At 44.7% G+C, this 14,288-nt stretch overlaps 1 protein-coding gene across 1 annotated transcript in view; it reads left to right on the plus strand.

The window, feature by feature from the left end:
* The first annotated feature begins 549 nt into the window (after positions 1–549).
* The window catches only part of acap3b (ArfGAP with coiled-coil, ankyrin repeat and PH domains 3b), a 202,674-nt gene continuing 188,935 nt past the window's right edge, over positions 550–14,288 (plus strand). The window contains 1 exon segment of the mRNA XM_034166998.1: positions 550–790. Coding sequence (XP_034022889.1) covers positions 744–790 — 47 coding nt within the window. The 5' untranslated portion in view covers positions 550–743.

A 14,288-nucleotide genomic window follows, 5' to 3' on the forward strand; every position in this document is an offset into this window, starting at 1 on the left:
CCAGAATTCCATTAATAATTTTAAAAATAGTCTTGACAAATACACCAAGACGTGTTAACACGAACCGTGAATCATGTGGGTGGATAAATAATGTGGTACATTTTTTTCAAAACAATTGGAGTATTTTTCAGTTTTCATTTTGAAAAATGGTTGCCATAGGTGAGATCTTGAAAATTCATGATTGCCCAATATCCAGTTTTATTTGGAATGCCTTTGGCTTTAAGTGTACCAAATTCTATGCTTTTATCACAAAATGGACAGTTTTATGGAAATTTTAGCTAAGCTGCACGCACCACTTTGGGGAGAACGCAAAACATTATCCATACTGGATTTCAGCCTGTCATCCAACTTCCTTTCTAAGTTGATTGCAATTGTCCAGCCTATTTGTCGAATTGTACTTATTTTTTTGTCCAGCATTCATTTGTGTTGTTCTGGAGGTGTCATACCGTCGCTGGGGACTAGTGGGCGCTGTCCTCTTTCAGGCTCCGCGAACCAGCCTCGCCTGTCTTCAGCTCTCCAGCAGCAGTGCTGTCGTAGTAAATCCGCCCGCGGTTCTCTCTCTCTCTCTCTCTGCTGCTGCTCCTCACATTTCGTGTCACGGTGTCACCGGCAGAGAGAGGCGACAGGCTGCTGCGCGCCAGGGGACACCGGTGAGCCTGCGCACGGTACAAACCACACTGCCGCTTGGCGGTGACATCAGCGGACTGAAAAAGGAATACAGCAGAAAATAAAGACCCACAAAAATGACGGTGGACTTTGAAGAATGTATTAAAGATTCCCCCCGATTCAGGTAAGGCCGATCCTTATCAGGCACATAACAGCGGTGCGCAAGAAAAATGGCACACCTTTTTACGCACGATTTTGTCTGCGGGTGGAAGCGGTTCTGCTCTGCATTGGTCGCCGCACCAAACGGGGTGAATGTGGATCCATGTGGATCTGAATGCCTGATGGTGCTCGTATCGTCCTTTTGAAAATTGTGTTCATTTTGCTCATGTCTTGAATCACATAATCTTCAGTATTTTACGCGCGTGGTGTCTTTTCTTTGACATAAATTGTGGTACTGAAAGGATTGCGCGTTAGCGTGCTCGTTTTGTGAAAGAGGGAGATTCATTGCCACGCTCAAAGGATATCCCCCCCCCCATTGGACCCATACTGTGCTTCAACAAATGGTGTGCGACATTTAGGAGCCGGAGACTCCTCCTGTGCGGATGCATAACAGGTGGTGCTCCTTAAGTGTGAGTGGATGTTGCTGTGTGGCACACAGGTTTCTGTTGCTCCGCAGGTCTGTGGCAGACATACGCGTCCTTTCACCAGCAGCAGTAGCCTGGCAGGGACAGGACCACAGTCTCTCTGCAGGGATAGAGCTCTTATCTCGGGCGTGGATCCAGCTGTTCCCGCCTCCGCCTGTCGGTTTCTCCTGTGTATGAGCATCTAGGCCCGGTGGCTGCACACATGGTGTGATTTACTCACAGCGAGAGGATTGTGTTTATTTTTCTACATCTGTACAATTTGCATTCAGATTTCTGTTAATTTGTTCCTTTTGTCTTTCTGCAAAGCACACGTTCTTATGTTTGCTGAATGTTGCACATTTTCACAACCCTGTGTCAGTAAATAGACAACGGTAAGAAGGACAGAGTGAAAGAGAATGTCATTTTACTAAAGTGATGGATGGCTCAGACAGAAGGTCACATGCAGAGGTGAAGAAATAGAACACAAGCAGATGTTTCCTTTTATTTGCCAACTTAATTTTCCCGTGGATTGATTATTTGGGAAATTCCTTTGCCAGTAAGAGAAGTTGTGGTTAGGTTCCTTATTATACTCCCTTATGAGCAGCATACAGTCAGGTCCATAAGTATTTGGATACTGCCAATGTTTGTGTTATTTTGCCTCTGTACCCCACCATAAGTCAGTTCCCTGCTGTGCGTCACTGTGTCCACCAGGCAGCAGAACCATGCTGGATGGCGATGACACAATCAGACAGTGTGTCCACACCAACCTCTTTTGAATGTTGCAGTCAGATGAAATGTAGGTGTCTCCAGCTACTGGGGCCCTTCATACTTAAGCACACTCAGAGAAATGCACCACACTGGATGCACAATTATGTACTTGAAATTAAAAACCAAGATGTGCATGTGGTATAGACTTTCAGCTTTAATTCAAGGGATTTAACAAAATGGTCAAATTAACCATTTAGGAATTACAGCAGTTTATCTCACAGGGCAGCCAATGGACTAAATGTTGCTATGTGTGAGGAATCAGTCAGTCATGCGACGTTTCACTTGTCAGCTGGCTAAATGAAGTTGTACTGGCCTGGTTGTCACCAACTTTGATATAGACATTACACTTGGTGACACCATAAAGCCTGTTGCTTTTTGGGGTCAAAAGTCACTGAAGCATATTTTGTAAAAATCCCGTGATCCTGTAAAACAGTCAGATTCTGTAGAGACCGTCAAGTCCAGACTTAAGACACACTTATTTTCCCTTTCATATGGCTAGCATACTGGCGTAGTATGTTACTATGCTTTTTACTCTGTTAAATTTTATTAGGAAACAGAGCAGGTCGTAGCCTCAACTTTATCTAAATTCTGGGTCTGTTAGTGAAGCTTAGGGCTATTGGCTGGCGATCTTCTGTTTTTCTTGTTGCTTCATGCTGACAAATTACACTGTATTTGTCATCTGTCTGATGCCTGATTCTGTTTTTCTATGTCCCGTGCGGCACTTGCGCCATGAGGCGGGGCATATAGCATCCGGGTTGTCCGTCCGTCCTTCCATCTGTCCGTTTGTCTGGCTGCAATTCGTTCGCCGCAACGTAGCTCGGCACCTATTGCTCGCAAAAACTTCATATTTGGTGGGTACATGCCTTGGAGGAGTACTTTGCATGGGTTCGAAGGCCAGTGACCTTGACCTACTTTTCAAGGTCACCAGTGGTCACAATTTTCAAATCCTTCGCCGCAATGTAGCTGCGCACCTATTGCTCGCAGAAACTTCATATTTGATGGGTACATGCCTTGGAGGAGTACTTCACATGGGTTCGAAGGCCAGTGACCTTGACCTACTTTTGAAGGTCACCAATGGTCACAACTGTCATATCCTTTGCCACAACACTGCTCGGCACCCATTGCTCGCAGAAACTTCATATTTGGTGGGTACATGCTTTGGAGGAGTACTTTGCATGGGTTTGAAGGCTGGTGACCTTGACCTACTTTCCAAGGTCACCAATAGTCACAACTGCCAAATCCTTTGCCACAACGTAGCTCAGCACCTATTGCTCATAGAAACTTCATATTTGATGGGTACATGCCTTGGAGGAGTACTTTGCATGGGTTCAAAGGTCAGTGGCCTTGACCTACTTTTCAAGGTCACCAATGGTCACAACTGTCAAATCCTTCGCCTGAAATTTGTTTGCCGCAATGTACCTCGGCACCTATTGCTTGCAAAAACTTCATATTTGGTGGGTACATGCCTTGTAGGAGTACTTCGCATGGGTTTGAAGGCCAGTGTTCTTGACCTACTTTTAAAAAATTACCAATAGTTGCATTTGTTCGAAGGCTACCGACTTTTTATGGTCACTGTTGGCCACTTCCTCTAAATAAATATAATGACAATCTCAGCCAAATACCAACCCCACACATGTACATATTACTGCACTTTGCATGGAAAATAGTACTGTGTGCGGGGCATTTTGTGACGAATGTCTCTAGTTTCTCGCTGTTTGAGGTGTGGCTCCATCCAGAGATGGATGTGGTGTCTGTTTCTGAAACCCTCCTGTCCTGTGCACTGGCAACATCTCCTGTACATTCATTTTGTGAATTGTTTTGTAATTTGTTGCTGTAGCATGGACTTGTAAGCTTATCAGCATTTGTCCAGGGCGCCACAGGTCAGTGTACAGTATGCATTTGTTATTTAATGTCACTCAGTTTTCAGAGGTCATAAGTAATTGGAGAAAATGAATATCAGGATTATTGTTCATACAAATAATCACTTCTTCAGCCAGGTTTCCTTAGCATCAGAGTGGGTGGCGCTGCATGATAGGAGGTGGATTACAACTACAGAGACTGGGTTTGATTCCATGTGTGCATTACAGGCTCCCTGTGTCCTTGGCCAAGACACTTCTGCATCATCTCCACCCATCCAGCTGTAAATGGCTACCTGTCTTAACTAATGTTTGATAGACTGGTATCCTGTCTAGGATGGAAGTGTAGATACCACAGTATCTGTAGACAAGCACCAGGGTGATGGGCTGCAGGGCCTGTACAGAACTTACTTTGATTTCTTTTTCTTTCTTCAATCAGGGAATTAACACAAACATTTTCAAGCCACTGAATATGTATTGGACTTCATTTACATTGATCATTAAGAAATACAAACAGAATTGTACTGTATGTTTCTACACTGTAGAGTGCTTGCATGGACTGGATGTTTGGTAGGGTCCCTTTAAGTTGTAGTTGGCTTTCCGATAGAAATAACTGCAAAATGTCAAACTCGTGGGATAATCACCAACCCTGCCCATCCTGTAGGGCACTGCCCACCATCTGCAATGTCAGTATAATCTGGATCAAAATTTTGAACTGTTCAAAATTTCAGTGCCGATAGAAATCATTGGGAACCCAGCTGTGCCATCGGCAAGCTTGTGGTAAATTAAATGGGCCATCTGCAATGTCCCGGAGACCCTGCTGCAAGCTGATGGCATTAGATTTGTACCAAACACTGATGCAGGTCTGTACCTGATCTGTTATCGTAAAGCTCACAGCGGCAGTGTGGTAAGCAGGTGGTGAAATATTCCATCCCATGAATAGGTTTCACCAGTGGTGCGGTCACTGCCAGCTTCAGCTCTGCCCCTTTTTGTGGCTTTGGATGCTTCCTGATTTCTGTCAGGAGCCCACCTGGAAACTGATGGGAACGAATGGGAAGAGCTGTTTGGCGACATGAATACCTTTGCAGGAGAGTTAATGTCCAGTTTAGTGTCTTACTGTTTTCTATCTCTTGCTGTATGGTCTTGAGATCTGGACATTAGCATTGCCTCTTCAAAGGATCCTTGGAGTGACTGTGTGTCAAATGAACAGTTACTTTGGGAGATCCAAAGGAGTTACTTCTGGGGTGAGAGAACATCAGCTACAACATTTGCCCATGATCCAGCATGCAGGTGCCTCAGTGTTGAGGCCCCCAGCAAATGGAGAAGGCAAATTGGCTGCCCATGTACAACCTTGGTGGAGGAGGCGGCTGACTACTTTTGACAGGCAGAATAGACCCATTGTCTGCCATCCAGGTTCCAAAGCACTTTCATGGTATGGTGGATGCAGTGATGTGAGGAACTAAAATGTGTGATCTGTCCTATCACTAATATTTACAGGATTTTTTTTCAAGAATCCTGTGGTTTATTTGCAACGATGTGTTCCCAATTTATTTTCATAAATAGGCTTGTTGGGAATGCTGTAGAGAAACAAGTGGTGTCAGCAGAAAAACAGACACTGGTCATTACATTGCACAGTTCCAGAGGAATATTTATGTGGACCTTCATATTAGCAACAGTGTCATCACTTTCAGTTTAATGCCTTGCTAAAGTCTTTTTAAGGCTTACCATACTGTAAACTAAACCCTACTTGAGATTAGATCCTTGGGGCATGTCAGCACATCCCTTTGCAGTAACATTTTAATGTTCATTTCTGTAGTGTTGTGCGAATTAGTCAGACAGTAAAGACTCTCTCTCTCTTCCCACGCTCTTAAAGGGAATGGTATTCTGCATGTTTTTCTCCTTCCTGTTGCCTCAATCTTAAAAAACAGAACTAAGAGGAGAGACGTCCTTCTCTGTCTCACCACACAGCTCAGACACACCTTCACTGCAGGTTGTAACGTGTTATCATTGTGCACCTGGTTGGATGTACATGTTGTAATTAAGTAACATGTTTTGTTGTTAGTCTTGTCTTTCTCACTGCTTATTATTCTGAGTTGATTTTCTCTGCAGACCTATTCTGCAGTTACTTGTTGCTTTCACATTGTAACAAAGCCTGTGATGAAGCCTATGCACATGCATTTTGTTGGGCGTGCCATATGGCTGGAATCTGGTTCCCTGGAAACACATCTCAGTCTGATCTTTGCCATCATGTCACATTTGAATTCGTCCTGTCTCATGTTAGTAGAGGGTCTCATGGCATCATTTTTATGGGAGAACGGTGATAGTTTAGTCTAAAATGAAACATTAGTAAACATTAGTTCATATTTCTAGGGGTCCAAATCTGGCGGGGCTGGGGACAGCGGTTGCAAAGCAACGTTGCTGCATTGTTTGTTTGTGGACTTAAAGAAAGCTAATGAGTGACAAGAGAAGAGTTTGTGGTATTGGGAGGTGCAGGATATATCCAAGGACGGCCACCACGCTGAGTCTGGTCTGCTTCAGGTTTCTTGCTGTCATCAAATTCCTGAGCAGTTTTTTTTCCCCTGACCATTGTGGCCAATGTGCTTGGTCAAGGAGTGGAACAGATTAAAGGTGCCTTGACACTTGCACAAGTTTGATTTGATTGGCATTAGGGCTGAAACAATTAGTCGAGTAATGCGATTACAAAAAATGTTGAATGAATGAACAGTAATTTTAATGTTTTGAGAAGACCATAAAGTGGACACCATTTGACTTATACAATTTGAAACTGTGGATATAAGTACTTTATTCTGAGAATAGCCAGCATTGATTTTTATTAACATCCTGGTGTAAATAAGGTATCACCACATGTGTAGAACTCAAAATGAATGATAGGTTGAGTTCTCATTAAAAAAAAAAAACTGCAATGTGGTAAAATGTATTCATAAATATGAAAGAACAGGCTCTTAATAATTATTTACTATCGCATACTGTATTTTTTTCTCAACATTTGTTTTTGCATAATTTTGAAAAAACAACAGATCATAAGTTTAGGCTAAAATAATTATGAATTTAATTTTCAAAGTGGCACTAATGACAACACTCATACTGAACATAATTTCACTTGCACAGACTGATTTTGGAGATCAATCAGTAATTGCAGATGGGCTTTCTGAGGTCCCAGATAGCTTTTCTGATTTCCTTTTCTAACTTTCAGAATTTACTAAATTAGCATATGGTCCATTGATACTTATGTGTAGACACTAGTCCCTAGAGGCAACTATTTTTGGTTTCAAATCTGGGCAAATGCAGTCCCAGAAAATTCCGAATGTGACAAACAAGAAACAGGTGTTGTAAACAAGTCAATGCTGCTAAAAATACAAACTTGCAGAAACAAAGATAGTATTCTGACATGGTTTTGCACATAAGACTGGCATAGCATGTTTCAAGTACACACATATATGTCAGAAGGTGGGGGGGACATACCATATTCTGTCCCCCCTGGTTGAAAAGGTGGGGGGACATTTCCCCCCTATCCCCCACCAAATTGCGCCCATGACAATGATCGTCTAAAATAGCTTACTGCACATTTAAAGAGAAGCAGTGTGTTTGTCTGTTTTTTTTTGTTGTTTTTTTTAAAACACAGTTTCGTCTGCTGCCTGCTCTATGCTCTACATGGGGAGTGGCTATTCGCGTGGTGGATGGTGGATGCCGCTCTCTGCCTGGTGTGAGCGCCTCAGCACTGCCCTCACAGTTCTGTCCTCGGTCACACTGACAGTCTCTGAAAGAAGTCCACTCTCCCTTCTGTGTTTTGCTCAGACTTGCACAGAGTGTTTCGCTTTTTAATTTTTGCTTTTTTGGGCAACACAAAAAAACTGACTGCGAGACTTGCATGTTCAACCTGATTTTGATGAGATGTTAGCTCTATAATAAACATACTTTTACAAATACATTATCTAACTAATGAGAAGGAATTAAAATGCATCCGTTTTACCAATCCATTACAATACGAGGTCTTTCCAAAAAGTAACGGACCTTTTTATTTTTTCAAAAACTATATGGCTTTGAATCACATGTGATTGCATCAGCCAAGCTTGAACCTTCGTGCGCATGCATGAGTTTTTTCACGCCTGTCGGTTGCGTCATTCGCCTGTGGGCAGGGTTTGAGTGAGCACTGGTCCACCCCCCTCATCGGATTTTTATTGTCAGTGAAATGGCTGAGACTGCCGCTTTGCTCCATAAAATTTTTTTCAGAAACTGTTAGAGACAGCCAGTTGGAAACCATTCGAAAGATTCAGATGGATTTCGGTGAAGATTCTGTCGGCGTCACACAGATTAAGGAGTGTTAAAACCTTTTTAAAGACGGCCCACAGCGGTGGAGGGTGCGCGGCGCACCGAGCGGCCATCGACAGGCTGGAACGACCAGATCATTTCTAAACTGAACGCTGTGTTGATCCGGGACATCATGTGACTAAAGCCTCGGTCCCACCGAGTGAAGGAGTGAAGAAGGAGCCACGCACCCTGTTTTTTTTTGTTTCGTGAGCTATCGTGGCAGTATAGTGGCTCAGAGTGGCTCTTAGAGGCATTATCTTCAGTTAACGAGGCTCCTCTGAGCGTCGCGCTAATTTCAAGATGTTTAAAATTTGGCAACAGCTTGGCGCAGTTTGTGTTCGCGTTACTGCGACGGCTTAGAGTGATGTGTGGTGCTTACGAGTCTGCAAAAAGTCCATTATCCGTGCGCCTGGCACCTTCGCAGGACCTGAGAGGCTATTTTTGGAGCAGCTCCTCCTCTTGCGCACACAGTTGCACCTGCTCTGTGTGCTGGACTCTATATATTTTGTAGTGGAGTAATCATTTTCTGCCAAACCTTGGATGTTGAAAACACTTCTAATCACTTCTGGCATCACAGAGGACTGTTTCATCTGGACACTTTTTTCCTCTCTTTCCTGCTCCATGTGGGATGTATTTTGAGCAGCTTAAGGTAATTATTTTTAATGTTTTTTATAGCTTGATAAAACAGTTCCTTGCTATAAAAGTATGTCTGTATGTTGATGTCTGTTGTATGTAAAAGTATGTTGATTTAATATCTTGTTAATGGATCACTGTGTGTGCGCACCGAGGCAGGACCTGAGAGGCTATTTTTGGAGCGGGTCTCCTTTGCGCACCAAATTCCACCTGCTCTGTGCGCTGGACTCTATATAAAATAATTATTTTGTAGCGGATTAATCATTTTCTGTCAAACCTTGGATGCCGAAAATACCTGTAATCAGTTCTGGAATTAATGTATCACATGAGCTCCGCTGTGTGTGCGCACTGAGGCAGTAGTGACTCCTCATCACGCTTCAAACGAGCATTTAGGCAGAACGCCAGCTCACAAAAGAGTGATCTTTCAGTCAATATTGATTTTGACAATATTGAGTCAATATATAAAGCCAGGGAAAAAAATAAAGCCAGCAAGCCACGGAGAGAAAGGAAGCCAGAAAGAGCAGAGAGGCGGCTGTCCATGAAAGGACAACAGCAGCGCACGTGCAAAAGAGCGATTTTGCAGAAATAAACGGACAAACATAAAGTTTTGTGTGTTTTAAAGCCGCAAAGCCGCTCACTAGAGGCTGCTACGTGGCACATGCGGGGTACAGAGAGGCACATAGTGGCACCTTCATAGTGGATACGTGTTAAGATGAAAACGTGGGTCATTCTTCAGCCTTCATTATTCGGTGGGACAGAGGCTTTACCACAGAAATGGCAAGAGAGCTGGACGAAATCCTCCGCACGTCTTTCATTACAAAATCTCCTGTAACAGTGGAATGTGCCGCAAAAGTGCTATGTCCAGCTCTCTTGCCATTTCTGTGGTATTCACACGATGTCCCGGATCAACACAGCATTCAGTTTAGAAATGATCTGGTCGATCCAGCCTGTCGATGGCCGCTCGGTGCGCTGCGTGCCCTCCGCCGCTGTGGGCTGTCTTTAAAAAGGTTTTAACACTCCTTAATCCGTGTGACGCCGACAGAATCTTCACCGAAATCCATCTGAATCTTTCACATGGTTTCCAACTGCCTGTCTCTAACAGTTTCTGAAAAAATTTTTATGGAGCAAAGCGGCAGTCTCTCAGCCATTTCACTGACAATAAAAATCCGACGAGGGGAGTGGACCAGTGCTCACTCAAAGCCTGCCCACGGGCGAATGACGCAACCGACAGGCGTGAAAAAACTCACGCATGCGCACGAAGGTTCAAGCTTGGCTGATGCAGTCACACGTGATTCAAATCCATATAGTTTTTGAAAAAAATAAAAAGGTCCGTTACTTTTTGGACAGACCTCGTATATATTCTAAACAATTATCTTTGAGACTATTCCAAATGCGTTGTTATCCGTGCGACGCCCCATGAGCCAACCTGTAGCTGTAGATAATTTCTGTGTGATTCTGGGAGTGATGAGAGATGGTTTCATCATCAAGTTCTGAGAGCAAATGCATCATATGCTACAAATTAATTATTTTATATAATGTGGTGTCAAACGGGACAAAGCGTGACCTCTGGTGGCACAAAGCAGGTTGCATTGGCATGACGAATTGCACAGCAGTGTGGGGATGAAATTCACGCGTCAAGGTGCCCTAAACCTTATTCACATGAAACACCTCGAAGTGACTGATGCTGTGATTGTTGTATTTGGAAAAATATTCAACTTAATCCATTGCCAAATCACATCTGACCTTTACATCTACCATAAAGAGAATATTTCTTTGTGGTTTTGCTGTTTGGTAGAACACTTGGTTGAGCAGATATGTGTCATGCTCTTGTCTGAGCTTATGTCTGGGTGTGTCCCATGTCTGTGTCCACTTTGCCCTTCACTGTTCAATTGTCTGGCCCCAGTCCCCGTCTTCTGTTATGCTTTGAATTATGATTCAGTTATCTGTTGTGCTTTAGCCATGTGCTGAGCTCTGTTTTAGTTTCCGTTCCACCCTTTAGGTTTCTTATTGATCCCTTCTCAGTTCTTACCTTTGTTTATCTGGTTTTGTTACTTTGTTACTTTCATGTGGGGGGATTATTTAATGTGTGAATTTTGCAGGGTTTTTTTTTGTGTTTGTCTTTGGGTTCATCTCTCATTCCGATTCAGTCTGCTTTGTGTTTGTCTTTGGGTTTATCTCTCATTCCGATTCAGTCTGCTTTGTGTTTGTCTAACTGCACTCTCTTGCGTCCTGTCTTCCCTCATCTTTGATTTGTCTGAAAATGCCCCCTTCCTGAATGTTCTCCACACCTGCTGCTAGACTGCTGGGGGGTTCCCATGATGCACTGTTTCGTTCTCTTTTTGCTCTGTATGCACCACTCTGCATTTAATCATTAGTGATCGATCTCTGCTCCCCTCCACAGCATGTCTTTTTCCTGGTTCTCTCCCTCAGCCCCAACCAGTCCCAGCAGAAGACTGCCCCTCCCTGAGCCTGGTTCTGCTGGAGGTTTCTTCCTGTTAAAAGGGAGTTTTTCCTTCCCACTGTAGCCAAGTGCTTGCTCACAGGGGGTCGTTTTGACCGTTGGGGTTTTACATAATTATTGTATGGCCTTGCCTTACAATATAAAGCGCCTTGGGGCAACTGTTTGTTGTGATTTGGCGCTATATAAAAAAAATTGATTGATTGATTGATTGACCTGTGGAGAACACCTCATTACCCTAATCATCACTTGTTATTTAAGTCTTGTGTGTTTTGTCTATCGCTGCCAGTTCATTGAACTTAGTGTCTGTTCCAGCCTTATTGCCATACATCTTTTTTTTTTTTTTTGTCGTGTATGACCTTGCTCCGTTTTTTTGACCTCGCTCTTGTCTCTGCCATTGAACTCTGTCGATCTGGGATCATGAACCTTGCTTATTTTTTTTTTTTTTTACCACAACTCTGCCTCAGGTCTGTCTGTCACCTTTGCATCTCTGACTGTCATTCTGTGTACTGACCCTTTGCCTGTTTATAAGATAAAGCCTTTTGATAAATCCAACTCTTGTGTCCATGAGTCAGCATTTGTGTCCACATCCTGTTTGTGCCACAACACCCCAGAGCCTGACAATGTGAAGGTAAATTTGATTTTCGTGGTCTCCGCAGGGTGGACCCCGCTCTCGCTCGGGCGGTCTCCTGATCATGGGCTTTTGTGTTTGGGGTGGGGTCCGGGTTGAGGGGTGGGGGAGGTTTGGAGAGCCCTGTTAGCTGCGTTGGGGGGGCCTGGCTGTCGGGGGCCTTGTACGCTTCCTGGCCCCGGGGTTGGGCCTCGCCTCTTGTCTGGGGGCTGAGCCCCGCCTTCGTATGGCTCGGTGGACCCTACTTTGTGCTTTGGATTCGGTTGTGATGGCTCCTTTGCCCCCCATCCTTGCCGCCGCTCGCTCCCGCCTTCGGGGGCTGTGGCCCTGGTGGTGTGGTTCTGGGGCTCTCCCTATTGGTGTGCCTTTGCCGGCGCCCTGTGTGCTTCCCTTGGGTATGGGGCTGCTCCCTGTGCCTCTGTGGGGAGGGGTGGTGTTGGGCCGCTCCCCTGTTGGTTTGCTGTGCTGCCCGGTGGCTCTGGGGACTGCCTTTCCTGGCCCCTGTGCCCTTCCGCTGCCCTTTTTCTTCTGGTTCCCCTGGGGCCCTGTGTCCTGGACCCATTTCCATTGTTGCTCGCAGCCGGTCGCGTGGCTTCTGACGTGCCGGAGTGGTCCATGTCATATGGCAAGGTTCTGTACTCTTTTACTTGGCCCAACACACCAGCCACAGTAGTGATCAGATATTTAGCTGTGATCTGGGTCTCTGTGTGTGGATGGTTGCGTGTTTGTGGCCGTCACCACAATTCGGTTTTTGGGTGCTGTTAAGGGGATTAACACTATGGTGTTCTAGATTAGGGTATGGATGCTCACTAATTAGACAACAGACTGTTGCTGTCACTGTTTGTTCATGTGTGGTTGTTTGTCATGGTATGTTGTATTGTTGGGGCCCCGTCTCCTCGGTCTCTCACGTCACAGTTACTGTTTTCACCACTTGTCTCTCATTCTTGTCTGTCTGTGTTATTTTGGTGGTCGGTCCTTCCTAATAGAAGCTGTTGGTTGGCTTTGAGTAGGATGTTGTAGGCTGATTGGGAAGGGCGGATGGGGGTCACACACACCCCACATTCACTCATGCACTACATGCCTTCTGTCTTGCAAGAATAAATTATACGAGGTCTATTAGAAAAGTATCCGACCTTATTATTTTTTCAAAAACCATATGGATTTGAATCACGTGTGATTACATCAGACATGCTTGAACCCTCGTGGGCATGCGAGAGTTTTTTCACGCCTGTCTGTTACGTCATTCGCCTGTGGGCAGTCTTTGAGTGAGGAGTCGTCCACCCGCTCGTCGATTTTTTTCATTGTTTATGAATGGCTCAGAGACTGTTGCTTTGTTTGATAAAAATTTTTTCAAAACTGTAAGGCACAACTGAGTGGACACCATTCAATAAATTCAGCTGGTTTTCGGTAAAAATTTTAACGGCTGATGAGAGATTTTGGTCTGGTAGTGTCGCTTTAAGGACGGTCCACGGCGCCTGACGGCGATCTGCGCTTCGAGGCGGCAGCGTCTCGCCGTTTCAAGTTGAAAACTTCCACATTTCAGGCTCTGTTGACGCAGTAAGTCGTCAGAGAACAGAGAACTTTCAGAAGAAGTCGGCATGAGGAGTTTATTCGGACATTCCATTGTTAACGGTCATTTTGTAATGAAAGAACGTGCGGGCAGAGTTGCATGTCGGGCTGGACCCGACCGCGGGGGGTCGCGGCAGGAAAAACACCTCCGTTGGAAATCTTAACGGGCAAGTTGGAACATGCCCAAGCTGTTAAACAATTTCTCAGTTACTCACTTGTTGAAAGCCATTAAAAGCCGCCTGAATTCTACAAATGGTTTTCAACACGGAGGTGTTTTTCCTGTTGCGGCGCACACAGATTTGCCGAGTCGTCACGGAAACGACTCGACGAATTTGCGCGTACGTCCTTCATTAAAAAAATGTCCTTAAACAGTGGAATGTCCGCATAAATTCCTCATGCCGGCCTCTTCTGAATCTTCTCTGTTCTCTCACGATGTCCTGGGTGAATTAAGCCTTAAATTAGGATGTTTTAAGCTCGAAACAGGCCGACGACAGCGCCTGGAAGCGCTGCAGGACGTCCCGCTCCGTGGGAAGTCCTTACACCGACAGAAACACCCCATAATCTCTCATCAGCCGTTAAACTTTTCACAGAAAACCATCTTAATTTCTCGAATAGTGTCCACTCGGATATTCCTCACAGGTCCAGAAAAAATTTTGATAAAGCAACGCGCGCCGTCTCGAGCAGCGTGTGAAACAAAGGAATTCAGCCGAGAGGGTGGGACCACATCTCACTCAAGGCCTGCCCACAGGGAAATGACGTCACGCATGCGCACGAGGGTTCAAGCATGATTGGTGTAATCGCATGTCATTCAAATC

Source organism: Thalassophryne amazonica, chromosome 3 (genome assembly GCF_902500255.1).
Source record: "Thalassophryne amazonica chromosome 3, fThaAma1.1, whole genome shotgun sequence".
In the NCBI taxonomy this organism is placed as follows: Eukaryota; Metazoa; Chordata; class Actinopteri; order Batrachoidiformes; family Batrachoididae; genus Thalassophryne; species Thalassophryne amazonica.